The sequence below is a fragment of the Vanessa cardui genome, chromosome 14 (assembly GCF_905220365.1).
Source record: "Vanessa cardui chromosome 14, ilVanCard2.1, whole genome shotgun sequence".
Classification (NCBI taxonomy): domain Eukaryota; kingdom Metazoa; phylum Arthropoda; class Insecta; order Lepidoptera; family Nymphalidae; genus Vanessa; species Vanessa cardui.
Genome location: NC_061136.1, coordinates 8684711 through 8704020, shown reverse-complemented (window position 1 = coordinate 8704020; position 19310 = coordinate 8684711). Strand labels below are relative to the sequence as shown.

Here is a 19310-nt window from a genome sequence, read left to right as displayed (position 1 = left end):
GGTGGTCGCACCATTTGTTGTTTTTTGTCTCTCTATTACCCATTATCGTGTAACGTGTTGTGCAATAAAGAATTTTAATTATTATATATATAATAATTTAACAATATTTAAATAAGTTATGTTTATTATGGTTGGTACGTCTCGGTAATATATACATTCGAAACCTTAGCGATAACTTTAATTTTAATTGAATCCTTTATTATTATTGAAAAAAATCTTGTTACCAGAGCCTACTGGATTAAAGTATATTTTGGATTAATTTGAATTGACTAGGGAACCCTTTCTTCAAAATTTTTGTACAAATTGGATACAGGATACGGGTTCATTTTGCGTTTATTTTATGTTCATAATTTACTTCGGAATTTATACCTTGCACCAGACCAAAACGAAAGTGGTGGAATTATCGTCTTTTCCGGTAAAGGGGAAGCACCCCTTTAAATATCACAGGAAAATAAAAATATTATTATCGTAACCATAGCAAAAACATCAAGTTGGATAACGTCCAAAAAAGGGCGACCAACAGTAACATCGTAGTTGATAATAAACAAACGATATTAAGGCAAACCGCAATCAATAGTAAATGTTTAAAATTGAACACTTTTTAATAAGGTTATGCGGAATTTTACATATTATAATAATAAAAAGCCGTTAAAATAATTTAAAATACACACTTTATTTCATCTCTATGAAAAGTGGTACTTTTGTCTGTACCAACGTGTCAGTACCTTCGTGTAACCAAATGAAATCTTATCAGCAATAACGCAATTTTTTTCTTAAGTATATAACTAAATTGAAAATATAATAATTGTAATGCACTCGTAGTTTCCTTCTGCGTGTAGTTGCTTCACTTATTTCCGATATTAATATACCATTACAACTAAACGTGTTTATTTTCTTCTGATTTTACAAAAACATTGAATATTCTAATGATATATTTGTAAATTTACTTAGTGGTTACAGGCAAAGGCACCATTTTATTAAATTAATACGTCGTAATTTCCTTAATTAAGCCTTAGGTAGCGTATGAAGTAATTTAAAAACTAAGAAATCTGCAAGAGCTTTAATTAAAGTTGATCAAAGAGTCTCGCAAACTTAGGGTGGCATTACTGTTGACTCGATTTGATTCTTAAATATTTAAAATTTATGACATTATTATTATTATATTTTTTTGTCTCTTATATTATTTCCCTTATTGATACAAGCTTTTTATTCTTTAAAGTGTTATTCAATAGAAAGATTACAGTAAATAGTATATGTTAGTAAATTTCTAGACAAAATTTATTGTAATTTAGAACATGTCCTAATGATCACAAACAAAAAATAATGTAACGCAATTACAACTGAAGCCCACTAAAAACTTTAAAATAGGGGAGAACTATAGTAAATATATAAACTACAGTAATAAAAGTTTCATATAATGAATAACCCATTTTATCTAGCCGCTAATGCTTAAACAAATTAAATGGTTCCTTAATATATTCAAGGAATTGGAACAGCGATAAATCAATTAACAAAATTAATTCAGTTAAACACTTATCTTAAACTGCAAAAAGATTTATCACGCCTTATTTTTATGTTATAGATCTTTTCACAATGTATAACTAAGTTTATTAACAGCATTCAATCCGATACTATCATCAACATAACAAAAACAATAACACTAAGTAATGTATGTAAATGATGGCCAACAACAAAAATATGATATGATAAATGGAAAGCACTTTTATTGTTCGAACTCAAAATTGTCTTAAATAATAATTTATCATCATTTGAGGAAATTAATTTTTTTTCTAGCGTTGCTAAATAACGTTAGGCAACTAAATAAAATAACATTTTAAATTGACTTACTTGACTTACTTACATTTACTACTACATTCGTTGATAATGTCGAAATATCGAGCTCCACTGAACATAAATAAAAAACATGGTAAATATCCCGAAATGAATAACTTTAATAATAAATAAAATAAGTAATATTTATTTTATTTACTTGTCTAATTTTATTCGTTCTTATGATAGCTCGTGATACAACGGGATTTGAGATATGCGGCATAGCTACAGAGACGGTCCACCCGGTTGGTCCCTAAGACAGGGGTTTAAATCTGTACCCACATGCATCCTTGGCATAGTTTGAAATTACTGTTTATGGTGCTTGCCGCTTGTCAACTCACTGGAGCAGACGTAGATTTCGGTATATAGGTATGTATGTCGATGCATTTCAAAATCTATAGGGGCCATCCTCTGTCCATTATAATTAAACCACGACATAGTCACATAGATACAAAATATAAGAGTATTACATCACCCACAACTGATTAAAAAAGAGTTCCTTAAGCAAAACGAAATTGATACAGAAAATTATGTAATGTATGTACCTATATTTCTTGTTATATTAGGCGGAATCCCGAGGAATGTCAATTTTCTCTAAATTAATGGACAAGTTAAATTTAAGGTGAAATGACCACTCATACAAAAAAAAAACAGGAAGGTATAATGTTTCAAAATACTTAGTGACTGTAACTTTTACAGAGACTACGGTTCATATTGCTTGTTTTTAAAGCACAGTTTTTAAATTATTAGTAACGAATCACTGAATAAACTAATATTACAACTAAAATGCAGAAATATTTTGCCACAAGGCTTAAAAATTAAAATTCTTAAGAAAGAGAATTCTATAAAAATACGTACTATAAATATTCCAGTTTTCCGAATTTAACAAGCCAACTGCGCCAATATACATTCATTCATATTCACAAAATAAGGAATTTGCATTATCTGTGAAGTTTACTAAAGTGTATGTCAATGCTAATGTCAAAGTCAATAAGTGTTTGTTATTATTGTAATGGACTATCAAAAATACCGATATATCAAATGAATTACCATTGTAAGGCATTGTGACTTTTCCATCTATGTCCTACATTACGCTGACGAAATAAATTGTGCTTGCTTACATAAATAAAATACAATAATCAAACTATTGAATTGGAATCATCTTCAACACAAACCAGAGTTACGAACCAAAATAAAATAGATATTTTTTTAATAAAAGAAATATAATAAGTGGATGGTTTTAATTGCCTAAAAATGGATAATGATATTAAATGCTGTTGTGACATTCAATATTTTCATAATTTAAACAAAGTCACAAACACAGAACAAGAGATTTTATCCATATTAAAAACAGTTTATGAAAGATGTAATGTAGAAAAAGATAATAACTGCTTACTAGTGCCGTTACAAGATTGCCTTGAAAGAGTGTCAAATTATACAGAATACCCAAAAACGTTTATATACACTATTTTAAATGAAAGTCATTATCAAGAAGAAGAGTTGGATATTTATGATCACATTTTATTCATGGAATGCATTATTTTCATGTATTCTCAAAAACTTCTATTACCATTTAACAGGCTATATGAAGAGTGTCTTAAATTTCAAAGTATCCGATCTGGAAACTATAAATTAAAATATATATCTGATTTGAAAATGTTTGTAAAAAAGTTGCATGAGTGGGGCTACGTTCATAGGAAATTAACAAATGGTTCAGTTATATTAATTGAAAACCCAAAGATAAAATTTGCTAGATTCCATTACTTAAATAAAATCAGAGACTATAGGGCAAAGGGAAGGCAAATTTATTATGTAGATGAGAGACAAATTCTCAAGGATGCTATTAAAAAGTACAAATGCAATTCTGATGAAAACATTCAAATACATGATGGGTTTCTGTATTTTCATATGATTACAAGTGAAGGATATGAAAATGGATTATTTACTTGTCATGATCCTGATATGACTTTTTCTGATGTCTTTAAGAAATGGATGATTGAAATTGTACTGTACAGCATAAAGCCTATGAGTATTATTGTTATGGAAAACAATGTCTTCCACGGCTTATTACCTAAAAAATCTATCACAAGATATCATACTAAGAATCAAATGCTGCAGTGGTTGAGAGAAAACAACATACCATGTAACACTAGCATGCCTAAACCTGTACTATATGAATTAATAGAAAAATGTACATTTAATAATATAAATTATGAAATTGATTGTGTGTTTAAATCTTGCGGTCATGATGTTCTTCGTTTGCCAAATACCTTTACTTCTCTTACTCCCACTACATATTTTTGGAACTACTTATCTAAGAACTTTAAAATACCCGAGAATAGTACAGCTGAGACTGTAAAACATTTGCTTTCACTAAAAATAAAGGATATTGATGCAACAATATGGCCATCTTTTATTGCTGAAGTAGTACAAATGGAGAATGATATATATGAAATTGATGCAATTGCAGAAAATTTACTAGAAGAATATGAATTTGATAAGAGTACTCTGTATGAGTGAAATAATATATATCTAACATAAACAAACTACATGCCTTTAAATATGTATCAAAAATAAATTTATGAATAAGATTTATTTATATATTTTTCTCATTTTAATATTTTTGGTCCAGATGGTATCTAAAAAAAAATGATATGGCTATTGATGCAAGAGACAAATTAATTCAAAATTATCAATAAAAAAATGAATAGAAGGTCGATTATGGCTAAATTTTTTTTTCCACAAACATTAGATATTACTGTTTATATATCTAATACAGTTTATATAAAAAGTTCACAGATGTATCGCGCGTAGCACGTATATGGCCTCTCTAATGGGCCGCGTTTATACCGTTATTAAGAACCAATTTCAAGCATATCTCCCGAAACCTACAGATTCAGGAGCTTAGTTTTGCTGCTGACTTTAACATTGTTTGGAATCAAACGGGCATCCCTTAGAGGGCCATCGATCCATGGTATAGAGACTGCAAACTTCCTTCCTCGATCTCATGAGATTAGGCAGATATGTAGGCAGTTCACTATACTCACATTTTAACAAGGAAATACTGATAAGTAAGGTTTTCGTTACCTAAGCAATTACGGTATATATAATACCTAAAGTCATAATAGGTCACAGCTTCCATAAGTTAAATGATCCAATTTGAATGAAAATCGGTAATCGAAAAAAAAAAATTGCCGCTAAACTACTAGCTACTTGTCAAACGGTAGAAATTTAATATTTTCTCTATACCTAATATTCTTGAAGCTGGTGATATATTTATTAAAAACAAAAAAATTATAATGTAATCATCAGTTTAGTGACCCTGCTTTTATAAGAGTAGGAACTGTATTTACTGCTCATCCAGTTTATCTATGCAGTTTATAAAAACCACATGCTGTAGTTAAACAACAGTTTTAATTTAGAGAAAACGCTAAAAAAATATACTTTATGTACCTCAACAACAACAACAACAGCCTGTAAATTCCCATTGCTGGGCTAAAGGCCTCCTCTCCCTTTGAGGAGAAGGTTTGGAACATATTCCACCACGCTGTTCCAATGCGGGTTGGTGGATTGAATAAAGCCCTACCACCAAGTAAATTTAAGATTATTAACTATTTAACGCCTTGATTAACAAACATAAATATATTTATGAGAAGGTTAGGAGCAAATTCTACAACTCTGCTCCATTTCGGATTGAGGGATACACATGTAAAGACTTCCCACCTGACCACCACATACCTACGGGATTACTACGATGTTTTTCTTCTTTGCCGATCTCGAAATAATATAAATACAAAATTAAGCACTTGAAAATTCAGTGGTGCTTGCATGAACTTAAGCTGGTAATTAAGATTCACGTTTTTGAGCCATTAGGCTATCTCCGGCTCATATGCATCAAACATATCAATATACGAATGTGATCATATTACAAATGCGAGCTCATCTCTATGTTAGCTACAACTTCACGCTTAAACCGCTAACTTGATCTAGATCAAATCTTGCCCCAGTAAAAATAGCACAGGTTACTTTTTTATTTAGAGGTGTGATTGTGACAGTGTCTTTGCTGTGGATGAAGTTTTATTCGTTTTATAAACTTCGCGCGACTAAAGCCCCAGCGGCTTCAGCTAGTTATGAAATCATAAAGTAGGTGCATATGCCAAAAACAAGTTAATCAAATTGGATCACTCGTATTGTTTAGTAAAAAGCTTTTCAAAAACGATCCATTAGGTTTATACAAACGTGATAAATACGATTCTTTAAATGTACGTAAAATAAACATACATGAATCTTTGTCTGTTTCATGTCAACCTTCATAAAAAGAGGACAATCTCAACTCGTTAGAATATTTTTTATGAATGTCAAGAGATAATTGGTATCCACGACATCCCATATAAAATCTCATATAAAACATTTGTAAATCATCTTTTTAGTTGTTTCTTTTTTTATTAAAAATTATAACTGCTCGATATATTCCACTAACGTTAACCTACGCATCGTAATTTGGTTCGCCATAAACATAACAAAAGTAAAATATTAGACTAAAACGATGTTCCCATTCATTTTTCTTGGAGAGCAAGTAAGTAAATCCCAGTGTTCAGAATCTCTTGGCCTCACTCGTTATATTGCAATTTCTAAATCTACGGATCTTGTAAGCTTTACGTGTTGCCTTACCAACTTGCATCTAAAATAAAATTTAACGTAACACAGGTTACTTTAATAGAGAATGCTGTTTCTATTTTATTACGAAGATTACTTTCAATGTTTATGTTTAACTTTAGCTATGTAACTTGAATCATAATCAATAGTACCATTGATTAAAATCAAGGCATAACGCAGCAAATAAAAATATTAATGGACCACATCATTGCATCACGTGCATTTGAAAAGAAATATAATATTCTGACACAAAAAATAGTGAGCTTTAAATTAAGAAATAATAATGAAGATAGCTGTTTTTGCGGTACCTATTCCCTTTTTGGTGAAAATTGAAATAAAATTTATTTTATGTTTTACTAAATATTAATGTTTTTATCATATCGTAGGTGTTTATAATATGTTCGGTCGTTGCAATTGATGAGATCGCAGCACAAAAAAATCGTACGTGATAACAATGTTCAAAATACAACTAAAGAGTATTAAAGTTGACTTTACGTCTTGTAATATTCAAATTTTCATTCTTACAGTGATGGAATCAAATGGAACTCCGTTGTTACAAATACCAAACTTTGAAGGTAGGTTTATCTAAAATTTAAACGTAGTGCTCAAACAAGACTTGATTAACCGCTTTCAGCATCGATTTGGTAAGTTTTCGTTACGAAGTTTCATTCGTATATTCGCCTCTTTTAAGTTTATATGTGTTTTCTGCCATTCAACATCATATTATTGTCTTGGATAGCAATATGTCTTAAACTACCTTAAAGATACAAATACAACGGCTGAACTTGAATTGATATGACGAATAAGCGAAATGCCAACCTAATTTTTAAAAATAATCGTTAAATGGATCCCTTGCTTTACCTTCTTTTAAACACGAATATATTTTAGGTATTTACCTTATATATACAAGAATAAAGTGACCCATGTAAAAAGAAGAAGAGTAAAATTTATTTGTTTCTCGGTATTAATGTAAAAACTATCAATTACGTAAAAAAATCTTATGATGACAAAAATATCGTTCCAAACGCTAGTAGCTTTAAAAATGACTGGAATAACATTTTTTAACATAATAATTTCTACAGCAAAATGATGATCACACTTTTTTATTTTAAAATTTACATACTGGACCAGCTCTTTCAAAGATAATATAAGAAATTTGAAAAAATACGTAAGATTTACGGTTTATTTGACTAAACTAGCGCGGTATGGGTAAGTAAAAGACATCTCGATACCTGTATTATAAAAGTGACACAATTTAATATCACCAAAATAAGTTGATCCGCTTACAATGGTCCGCTATCGACTCTGAAGCTATCCCGGTAGGCACTCTGTAAAGTTTCAGCTAAAGTTCACACGAAAGTTCTTGAAGTCGCTTTATTAAGAATTTCATTACAATAATACACATAGTAAGCAAAAGTAATAAAATGTAATCAATATAACTTAAAAGTAGAGAAAGAGCAAAACAATAGTCAAGTTGGATGACGGGCGATAATATGAAGGTGAATGGCAAAACTCTAAAGTCTAAAGGAATACTATAAAAAATGATATTGACATTGACAAATGGTTTGTTTAGTTATCTATAATTAGATTTTGAAAAAAATGATCACTTTTTAGTTTACATCTTCAAATAAAAATATGAAGTGGATGGAAGATACTTATCTTAAAAATAAATTAATCTTTATTTATTTTTTATCTTCTTTACATAAACTGATATTTTTATTGCATTAAACTTTCTGATAAAGACCTTGATACGCAACTATCTATTTAACTTATCTTAGATTATCTAGGTTTGCTATAAGCCTGAGCCGGCTACAATATATATTTATAAATTATTCAGTCATACAAAAACCACACTTATTATTTATTTTTACAATTTTTTTTATTTACAATCTAAAAATTCAATATAATCCTTATTTATCCTTTTAAAGATACAGAGCAGTTAAAAAAGAATATTGACCAAAGGCTTTTCAAACGGTCGGCAGAGTCATCGAGTAAGAGTGAAGAAGAACTTGACGATAAAGTTGTTGAAGTATTGAAAGATAACATTAAACAAGCCAGAGAAAGTGAATTATCTGACGAAGTTGATAGCTCAGGTTAGTAAATAGGTACCGTTGGTAAACCATAACAATGTCACTATAACTTAAATTGTACAATATATTTAGCTGATGTTGCAGACTCAGGAGGTGACCGCCGTATTAGCACGAAAGGTTTTTTACATGATGTTTTTGAACGTGAAAGTAAGTAATTAATTCCTACTTTATACTACATTTAGTAATTTAATACTAATACAGCCTATAGATAACTTAATTTAATTATTTAATCGCAGGCAATCCGAAAATCCATGGAAGGTACAGCAAGGAATCAGAAGAATAGTAATTATTAAAAACATCTGTAGATCCTTATGTTTTTTTTATTTATTACTTTAAATACGTTCACACTTAAAAAATACATACTACATAGTAGGTTTACATGGTTTAGTTTAAGGTAATAACAATTTTCTGCACACAAAAAACAAGTTTATCTAAATGCCTTTTCTTCATCAAAGCAATATCTTCCAATTTTCAATACGCAATTAAAATGATATCACATAAATATAAGTGCATATATGTGCGCACGAGTATGAATGCAAGCAGCGACTTGAAACGTTTGAAAACAGAAGATAAGTGTATATTTTTTGTTATAAAGGAAAGCTTATATAGCTTATTATTAAGTGACTAATTCGGTGATATAGAAATATTTTATGTTACTAAAGATTAAGGTAAATATTGTCAATAAGATGTAAAAATACGTTTTTCTAACTATAAATGAGAGGGACGATAATGATTCAGAATACGAATTAATTTAGGCACCGATGCGCACCTTAAGCAGCGACGCCGGCTCGAAACTTATAATTGAATCTCCAATCCTTAATTGAATAGTAACAGTCAAAGTCCAAATTAATACGGAATTCATCTATTCTTGAAAGATAATATAAAAGATTTTAAAGAAAGTATTTCAATCTTCAGTAACTTCATGATAAGCACTCACACCACACTTTTCATTGTTATAAAAATATGACTTAAGTATATTTACATCTCCATATATTTTAAGTTCATAGAAAACTTATATTCCGTGATAACTTATATTTATTCTCATTTAATATTAGCTTTATTATTATTTTAATAAGAAAGTTAATACTTACTTGCCTAAATAAATCTAAAAAGTTAATTTAACACGAGTTAATATTCGTATTAATAGTGATTTTCAAACTATGGACGAATAATGGTCATTATGATGATAACACTTCCAGAATGTAAGCAGTGGAACTTTTCAATTGCTAGGTACTGGTAACATTATAAAGCTTATATTTTAGTATTTTTAATATAATTGCTTGATCAATATATTATTATTTACGCAGAGTATCAAGATATAACGGTATCTCGCTTTAGGCTCAATAAATGAATAAACGTATGTAGGTACAAATGCAGAAGTTGATGTTATATAAGTAATTTTAAAATCAAAATATATTTTTGCGCATTTTGGAAATAAATTATTCTATTTGTTGTCAAAGAATTTATTTAAAAACAAAAACTGTATAGTAATTTATAAAATCTACAAAATATTGCAATATTTTATTCAAGTCATTACTTATTAGTAATATGACCTCATACCATCGCACTGCAACATATATTGTCGCGGCGCGAACGTCCACGTGTCTTGCGACTAAAATAAATACATGGAATTGTACTAATCATGCAATGGGCAACCGCAACGAAAATGGCTTGAACGTCGCATTTTGCTGTAAGAATCGCACCAGTGACAAGCGAAAAGACAATAGAAACAAATAAATTAATTATTTTGGCACCAAATACGAAATACATATTCACTGCATTTTATATGTAAAATATGCCACAGCAGAATCCGTGGCGGATAGCTTAGGATCCAAAATCGCCACGATATAATGTGCATATAATTTTTACATCATAAATACTAGCTTAGACAGATATTTTAAGTTTGGCTACCCTCAAACTTACTTAATAAATTTTCATTTATATAAAGTAAATATGCTGTGAATGGATTGTGAAAAGATAAAATTGTATTTTCCAAATTTAACATTTCGAACAATATAACCGCTACTATTCATAATCGAGCAATGTCGAGGCAACCACGTGTATATTTTGCTTTGGGCTTTCACCGTGCCTTAAAAATCGCATTGATTTCGTAAACTTCCACCCGTGACGCGTCACCTGTTCCCGGTGATAACGGATCAGACGCAAATTACTTCGTTTTCTTTAGCAACTCTAAAATAATAGGACGTCCAATTGGACTACCTGATAGTGAATTTTCACCACCGCATATAGACATTGGTACTGTAAGATATATTAACCAATACGTCACCGACTGAGATGTCATGCTTCGTGCCTGTAGTCACACTGGCTCTCTCGCCCTTCAAAGCAAAACAATGTTAAGTTGTGCTATTTAGCAGCAGAATATCTAATATTTGGCTGGTACCTATCCAGTCTAGAGCCCTACTTCTAAAATATTGCCCTCTCTATCAATAGGGAACATGCAAATATAATATATATGAAAAATCTGCTATTAAAACAATGATGTTGTAGTAAACAGATATGTTATTAACGCGCAAAAAGTGAAGACTAGAAAACGTCCTAATTGGGACGTTTGCCATTAGTTGTTTTACGTAGTAATACTTTATACTACATCATAATTACATAGTAATACGTGTTGCGTAATTAAAACATCTAGTTATCCCTTTTACTTACTGTTTTTATCAAGCTATCCTTTTTACTTTTAACGAAATGAAAAAATAAACTAAAATAAACGGTCCCCGGCGCGGCACCTTTTTCTGTTGTTTAGTATGGATATAACATATCTGTTTATTAGAATATCATTGTATTAAAATGTTAAAAAAATAAATAAGGGCCATTGCAAAGTTTATATTTCATATAATTTTGTGTAACAATAATTACGAAATAAGGTTAAGTGAAACGGATATTTCAAAACACTAATTAGCGTTCAGTGACGTCACTCCTGTTATCACTAATTATTTTTTAAACTAACGAATTTTTTTCGATAATAGAAGTTGGGTTTGTCAAAACAGACTCCAGATTCCTCTTTTTAACTTGAAACCACTTTGATCTCAGTTTTGTGTTAGAAGGTCCAGTCAAAAATCTCTTATTTGAAAACTTTATCGAAGTACATGAACAAATTAGCACAAAACATACGTCAACAAAGCTTTTTTCGGAGTATCCATAGTTTTAAAATTTTTACAAAAAAGTATCTCAAAAGTCGGGAAAAATGCATAAGTATGAAAGCCAGCGAGGACAAATACTGTCACGATAATATTGTCACGTGTCAACACTATCGATAGTATCGATAGCTGCCCTCATGCAGTACTATTGAAACTATCGATAGCCATACGTTTTTCGATAATATTATATTCTCAAGACAAGCTATTTAGTGGGTCAGGTAAGTATATTATATTTGAATAAGTTTAGTTAAATTGGCACCTATAAATATTATAAAAATTAATACTTTTAGAACTTTTTCTATATTATTTTTTACTTTTTCGGTACATTCCTAACAAATATTGAAATATATATGACAAATATTGTAAGATATATGAAAAAAAAAAATTAAATAATGTCTTTAAAAATTGACACTAAGACCTGGACTAAAACTAGGACTAACAAAGTAAGTCCTAATAAAAAATTACACGAGTCGAAGTTGCAACATTACCTCTTAAAATAACTTGCATGAACCTTTACAAACCTGATGACGATTTTTAGCAGACCTGTAAAAAATCTGAGGGACTTAGGAGTATTTAAAACATGGCACAGAGGACAAATTATACCTTAGAAATCGAAACGGCATTACGTTTACAAGATTTGATAGAGCGAGCTTCATAAAGTACTTTATCAAAATTTTCTTTGATTTCTAGTGACTGCTAGGTTGTCACTTAATTAAATTTAAAAAGCTTAAGCCAAAATCATAGACAAAATATTATCATTGTACAATATCCGCGAGTCCAATGCAAGATGATTTTGACATTACATTATAAGAGTAAGTTAAATGACATATTCCTGGTGTCAAAAGTTTATTTACGAGTGAAGAATACATAATTTTTGTAACACTGATTATTTAATGATTATTTAGTACATAAAAATTGAAAGAGAAACGAAGCGTTTATATTTCTATAATTCTGTGAGCAAAGATTTATACATAAGTGCACATATTTTCACTTGTGTTTCTATGGGTTTGAAATGACATCTGTTTGTTATGATATAAAAACTTTGAAAATATATTTTAATAAATTGATCTAAAAATATATTGGGTTAAAATGGAAGGTGGAGATTGGAAGAACAATATAATAAGTCAATTGCAATCTCGTAATAAACGAGAAACAATAGCCTTCCAAGATATTATAACTTTTCGTAAGTAACACAACCTATAGATAAGTATGTCTTTGTCTAAATTTATTGTCATTTTTATTGCTGTAATATAAAGTTAGTGTATTAAGATGGAATACTTACAACACTATCTTGACTAATTACGTTTATATATTATTAATGATAAGCTGAACTATTTTTGATAAATCTGTTTATATTTTGTGTTAATATAGCAACTTTAACAAGTTTTAGTTTTATATTATTAATACCATTCTTTAAAAAAAATGTTTATTTTATTTTCAGAAAGTCGGCTGTTTGATAATGTTAATACATTAAAAAATGAAAACTTGCAGCTGACTTTATTAAATGAAAGAATAAGATATTCTAACACAGAAAGTGTATTATCTAGTGGAGGTTTGTATATTTTTTGTTTTAACTCGTAGAAATTTTATCCATATAAAATTAAACATGACTTGGAAGTTGGAGGTATATGGACAAGATTCTTGGAAATAACATCTCGATTACGTAAAGATGGATATACAATCCATATAATAATTTAATGCATACATATATAAGGAAAAGAAAGAAATTTAAATTAGGGGCTTATATCAAAAATCAATATATTGTAGAATTTTTTATTGCAGGAATAATTTCTCAGAAGAATAATCATAAGTAAACATTTACAAGTAATTAAAATTCTGTTTGTCAAATTTATCACAAGAATAGTAAAGTAACCTAACTGATTGGACAGATATACAAAGAGTCCTTAAAAAGTATACAAAATATATTAATGACTTATTTTACTTTATCATTTACTTTTAACTTTAAAGTAAAGTTTCAATATTTTAACTGTATAGGTTAAAATAGATTGATTGTGTATGTGTTTCAGGTGGTGTAACCAATGAGCGGATACAAGCTTTAGAGCAAAAGATTCTTTCCCAACAAGAGGAACTCACCTCTATGCACAGGCGACGAGGAGAAAGTGCTCAGCAAATCATTAACCTAAATGCAAAAGTGCATGATCTAGAAAAGAATTTGCAAGCTAAAGATATAATGTAAGTTGGTTCAATTCTAAAGTATTTGTTTATTATTATTTATTTGTATGGGAATATATGAAAATGTGACAAAAAATACTAAATCAATATGACTGGAAATAAGTGATTTTCAACCTAAAAATATTTTAAAACAACTATCATAAAGAATTAATTTATAGTGTCGCTTGAATTGGTGTGAGGATTCTTACTGTACCCCATACATCCAAATTTATTCATACATTTAAAAAATATGTTAAAGTAAAATAATTGTCATATGTATAAACACAAACTTTGAAAGCATTAAAGAGTATTTTCGGGCAGTAATATAAAAAAAGAAGTATTCAATTGTTTTGCATTAAATAATGATTATACAATGTTGATAGTAACCAATTTATATTCATTGAAATAGTTCCAATTGTAAGTAACAAATTTATATAAATGTAGGTTGTGCTACATCTCATTTGTATGGTTTTGTTGATGTTAACTATGATAACAAAAGACGAACTACAAAAGAGAGATACCTATTATCAAAACAAAGGTAGCATTTATATTTGAAAATATTCATAATAATTTGACTAGTTAATAATATTTGCATATTTATGTATTAAAACGAACTATTATTATTGAAAATTTAATCAGGAATATGTTTCAGAATTTCAGAAAACACCGCATTAATAGCGTCACTTAGAGCAGAGATTCAAATGTATGAAACAAATATGGCTGAATTACAAGGATTAAATCAAGTCTTAAGAGATGAACACCAAGCATTACAAATTGCTTTTGCAGCTATCGAAGACAAGTTAAGGAAATCCCAGGTAATAAACTAATCAATTATTCTTGTAACCTTGTAAACTGTATTTAGGCATCATTATTTAGCAAGAGATACATGCTATGAATATTCATAATAAGTTTCTCTTACATAATTAATTATTTATTCGCTTAACAGGTTTTGCTAAAAGAAGGATGTTTAAAAATAGCTTGAAGGTTTTTACTATCTATAATAATATTATATAACTGAAGAGTTTGTTTGTTTACTTGACAATTCTAATCTCAGGATTATAGGATAATTAGATTGATAGCAATCTAATTTGATTTTATTTGTGTTAAAATTGACTTATAGAAAAATTAAGTATTATGTACAATATAGGTGAGGAACAGTAATATTTAAAATGGTTTAACATGAAATGACCGTAACATTAAAATATTTTTCTTTGTTTAGAAAAATTGCCAACAATTTTGCATAATTTCTGTTAATATGAAACTATGGAAACGATTTTTTTATATTAATGACTTAAAATTATTTATAAGTAAGGTTTCAAATTTTTTATTAGTTGTAAGGAAATTACTGGATCGAATTATTAGTAAGTGAAATATAATTTATTAGTTTATTATCAATCATTTAATTTTATACATTAGGATTGTGATTCGGCGTTTATTATACTGGACCTTATAAATCTACCCTATTAACATTAATTTATCATGATAATCTATTTTAAATTCCATGGAAGTAATAAAAGTCGAGGTTAGTTGTTATTTGCATCATGAATGAACGACCTCGTTGCTATGGGCGTGAAGAGATGAAAATAATATATTCTTTCAACTCACTAAATGTGTATCTGTTTACGCGGAATGTAATATTTCTGGCTTTGTTATGGATTTTCGTAAATACAAACGAGAAACATTGTAACATAAAGCTCGGGCGGATGAGAATACGAAATGTAAATGTTTTAACTATAATGTCTTTACGAGTAAGGTTTACACATCGTGTTGCGCGCTCTTGTGTCCGTTAGGAGTGCTTGTACTGTACGTACATATCGCTGGAAACAAACTATTCCACTGAATCTTCAAATTTTTATTGCATCATTCATTCGTGGCAATATGCCAACGCAATTCGCGGTTGTGTCCATCATATTCAGCGTGATTCTTATTTCATGAATATTAATTATTTTTTATATAAAATTATTATCTTTATAAATTAATATCATATTATAACAGGTTTACTGTAATTACTTCATTTATCTTCGCTTATACATATGTCTTTACGTAGTAGAAAATTAAATATTTAAGATTATATTTATTTCAGTGTCATGTTTGTACCTCACGAGTGTACCTACTGGCTCCATTTTATAGTAACTGTTTTATAAATTGAGAATATGCACATTAAAATAGGAATACTTGAAGAAACACTTTTTCCATACTTCGCCTAGATACGTATCGAAATGCATTTAATCCAGCTGTATTTACATTGTATGCTGTCTAATGCTTTATTTAATAACAAATTCGTAAAGTATATTTTCAAAACTTACACAAAAACAATGAGTATTATAATGTATATTTGTATTTATTTTAACTATTGATTTTTATATTTTCACAACAATGATAAAATGGAGCAGCCTGTATACATACAGCCCTCATGTGATTATCGGTATATATAAAACGCCTATAACTTCTATGAAAATACAAACACCTTCAGTCGAAAATTTAACACCGGTCAGTCTGGATACCATTTGTCCAACCCGGTACAGTTTAGTGTTATGATATTTTTGAAACGAAGTTTCTTATCGCACATTACACTCCAGACTTTTAGCGAATGAGCGCTAAGCCAAAATAAGTGAAAGAATTTGACCGCTACGACACTCTCTACACTGTGTGTGTATGTTATTTTTATAATAATGAATGAAAAAATAATAATAATTACTATTAGTATTTTATATTAACAAAATATTGTTATTTTTTACTCTCAATTTCTTTTATTGTGCCTGAGATTTAATACCGTGATACAATATATTGTGTATAAACTTCATTGCAGAGTTGTACCGAAATTTGTGTTTTTTTTATTTATTGTTATTATATAATAATCAAATGGGATTATCATACATTTCTGATTACAGGATGAAAATCGATCTCTCGTTGAAAGACTAATTAAATACAAAGCCAAAGATGCGGACAAAATGAACGAAGAAAATGAACACTTCCTAAAGTAAGATTAATTATTACTTATTTTATCTATGGAGTTTTTAAAGAGTCGTAGAACACGCCTGTTTAATTTCATTCAAATATCATTTGCATGTATCTGAATTAAATTAAAAAAACGACAATAATTACAAAAAATAATTTTTCATGTGTTGATTGTAATTATAAAGTTGAATGGCTTTTTGTTAAAATGTATATTTAATTCGGTTTGGGAAGAGGTGTTTGTACCATAGCTGTTAATAGAATATTTTCATCGTAACTTCAAATATGACAATTACTGTATAAACGCACTTTATAAATGTGAAATTGTGTTGTTCAATTTTTTTTTTACGATGATTAATTTTTTTTTCTAATGTTATTCTATAATACGAATACTATTAAGATTTTAACATTGCCCTGAAGAGAAATTGAACTTTTATATTACAAAGAAATATAAAACGAGTATTTAAAATTGCGATCATGTCGAGTTCAAATTTTGCATAGCTTTATACTTCACTGTAATGGTACTGTATTTTATAAATGGCACCGTTAAATAACAAAAATATTGTTTTTTTTTTGTAACGTAGTTGAATGTATAGAATGGTCTATGCGTGTGATAGCGCGGCCTTAGAAGCTTGCATAATTGTATATGACATTTTTTTTTTTGCTTCCTTTTGTTTAATTTTTTTCAACAGGTCAAGCAACCCTACTGCGTTTTTCATCAACACGTTTGGTAGAGTTAGTTTCGGGTGAGTTTGAGATAATGTGAATGAGGTCTTGGTGGTATGAAGGCATTGTGGCGTTTAAAAGGACATTTATTTCTTCATAACGACGGCCCATATATGTCTTAACTGCACTCTGAAACTGACTCATTTTTTCAATTTCCCCCACTTATCATTGCTCTACGACGGAAATGCATTTATATACGATTTTGTACTATCTTTTATCTACAGCTTAATATTTCAAAATTTCTTTGACTTGTTTTTTTTGTGTAATTGTTTATTTTTATAATTGATTGATTTGTACTTTTTACAATAATTGGCTGTTAATATAGGTATCTAAATTTTGAAAATATATATTCACCTAATTTACATAATAATTACATTGTTTTCTAAATTGTTTCAAGATATGTATGTAGGCAATTTTATATCCATGATATATAGTTTAAGGTGAAGTTCTAATCACAATTGTAATACATATATATAATTTGAAAATAGATGATAATGTACGATGTACATACATGACAATATTGTAATATGATATTTATTACTCGGGACGCACATTAAATATTAATAATAAGATACATTCGAGAGAGATTGTATATCTGAATTTTCATAAATGGAAATTTAAAAGTGTTTGTTTGATTTTTTATAAAATAATACAATTATAAATAGATTTCATAAAGATACATATTAATTTGAAAAACAGAAAAAAATATATATCTATTGCTTGTTATTGTTCGAATTATTTGCGTATCTCTCATCTGATTGGTTTGTATTTTTCTATAGTTGTTGTTGGCACTTGCGTGAAATAACTGGCGTAGTACCATCAAAGTAAAATAGATAGGAGTCAGATTATTTTTTTTATTATTAAAGAGCCGTAGTAAGCCGTGCCGCAGTCAGCTGGATTAATAAAAAAAAAAAAAACAAACACTTTTAAACATTACATCATTATTACTAAACTCAATATCATAAAAGTTTTGGGTTGATTAACATTAATTTTAAAGTTACCATTGTAAATATTAAGTTATGATTGTTAATGGACAGTTTGTATTATGCATGGTTTATTTTTAATATTGCATGGTTTTATTGCACGTGCAACTCGCACATTTGTTCGGTTATATACATATAAAGGTGAGACGTATTAAGTTTATGACAATTTTGTAAGTAAATGGATGCCTGGATAAGCGAGGATATAAGCATCGGTTGCGGTTTTAAACGATATGAAAAACGTGAAGGAATGGCCCTTTAATCCCTGTACAGAAGCTTAAGCACGGAAGAAAATTTGAAATAGGAAATATGTGTTGTACGTGTTATAGTTTTCGTTTTGTTTTCAGGAAAAAAAGTGATAAAGTACGCAAAGAGTTAGAGGAAGCGGCCAGAGAAGGTGGTAGCAGAAGTAGTGGAGGTTCTGGAGGTAGCGCAGATGATAAAATAATGGATTCCCTGCCTTACTACGCGACGTCACTGCCCACTAAAGTTGCATTGAGATTTGTAAGGAAAAAATCAAATTCTTCTAGTTTAGTTATATAGTTTGCGTTCTATATCATTTAAAAATAAATTGCTTTCAATATCAAATTACGCTTTGTTAAAATGTACAAAAAATTAATTGACAGTTCTGTTTTTGTTTTGTGTCTTCTTAATCGTTGCTCAAAATAAAGATCTAAAAATGTGTGGCCAAATAACAAAAAATGATAATGATGACGATTATAATCATCGAAATTGGATGCCAT

At 29.0% G+C, this 19310-nt stretch overlaps 2 protein-coding genes across 6 annotated transcripts in view; both read left to right on the top strand.

Moving 5' to 3' along the window:
- The first annotated feature begins 6654 nt into the window (after positions 1-6654).
- On the top strand, positions 6655-8886 carry LOC124535308. Of its 4 annotated transcripts, none has more exons than XM_047111489.1 (6): positions 6655-6790; positions 6873-6927; positions 7014-7061; positions 8469-8579; positions 8661-8723; positions 8813-8886. In XM_047111489.1, exons 1-6 carry the CDS (start codon positions 6770-6772, stop codon positions 8857-8859), a joined length of 345 nt encoding a protein of 114 aa, XP_046967445.1. In that variant the 5' UTR covers positions 6655-6769; the 3' UTR covers positions 8860-8886. The 4 variants fall into 4 exon arrangements, with proteins under 4 accessions (XP_046967445.1, XP_046967444.1, XP_046967442.1 ...); XM_047111488.1 differs by having other exon boundaries at positions 8649-8723; XM_047111486.1 differs by having other exon boundaries at positions 8415-8579.
- A 3672-nt stretch (positions 8887-12558) lies between these two features.
- Positions 12559-19310, top strand: part of LOC124535454 (autophagy-related protein 16-1) — a 127950-nt gene continuing 121198 nt past the window's right edge. The window contains exons 1-7 of one of the 2 annotated variants that reach the window (XM_047111676.1): positions 12559-12917; positions 13176-13286; positions 13762-13927; positions 14559-14721; positions 16798-16886; positions 17554-17607; positions 18915-19071. In XM_047111676.1, the coding sequence (XP_046967632.1) occupies positions 12824-12917; positions 13176-13286; positions 13762-13927; positions 14559-14721; positions 16798-16886; positions 17554-17607; positions 18915-19071 (834 nt within the window). In that variant the 5' untranslated portion in view covers positions 12559-12823. The remainder of the gene's footprint in view (positions 12918-13175; positions 13287-13761; positions 13928-14558; positions 14722-16797; positions 16887-17553; positions 17608-18914; positions 19072-19310) is intronic. The other variant, XM_047111677.1, reaches the window with a different exon arrangement.

Excerpts from the sequence above, each read along its gene's own strand:
- LOC124535308 (XM_047111485.1), top strand. The coding sequence starts at position 6,770 with ATGAAGATAGCTGTTTTTGCG. Across the intron at positions 6,928-7,013 it reads GATCGCAGCACAAAAAAATC|TGATGGAATCAAATGGAACT; the intron begins GTACGTGATAAC and ends TCATTCTTACAG. Across the intron at positions 8,580-8,648 it reads TGACGAAGTTGATAGCTCAG|CTGATGTTGCAGACTCAGGA; the intron begins GTTAGTAAATAG and ends CAATATATTTAG.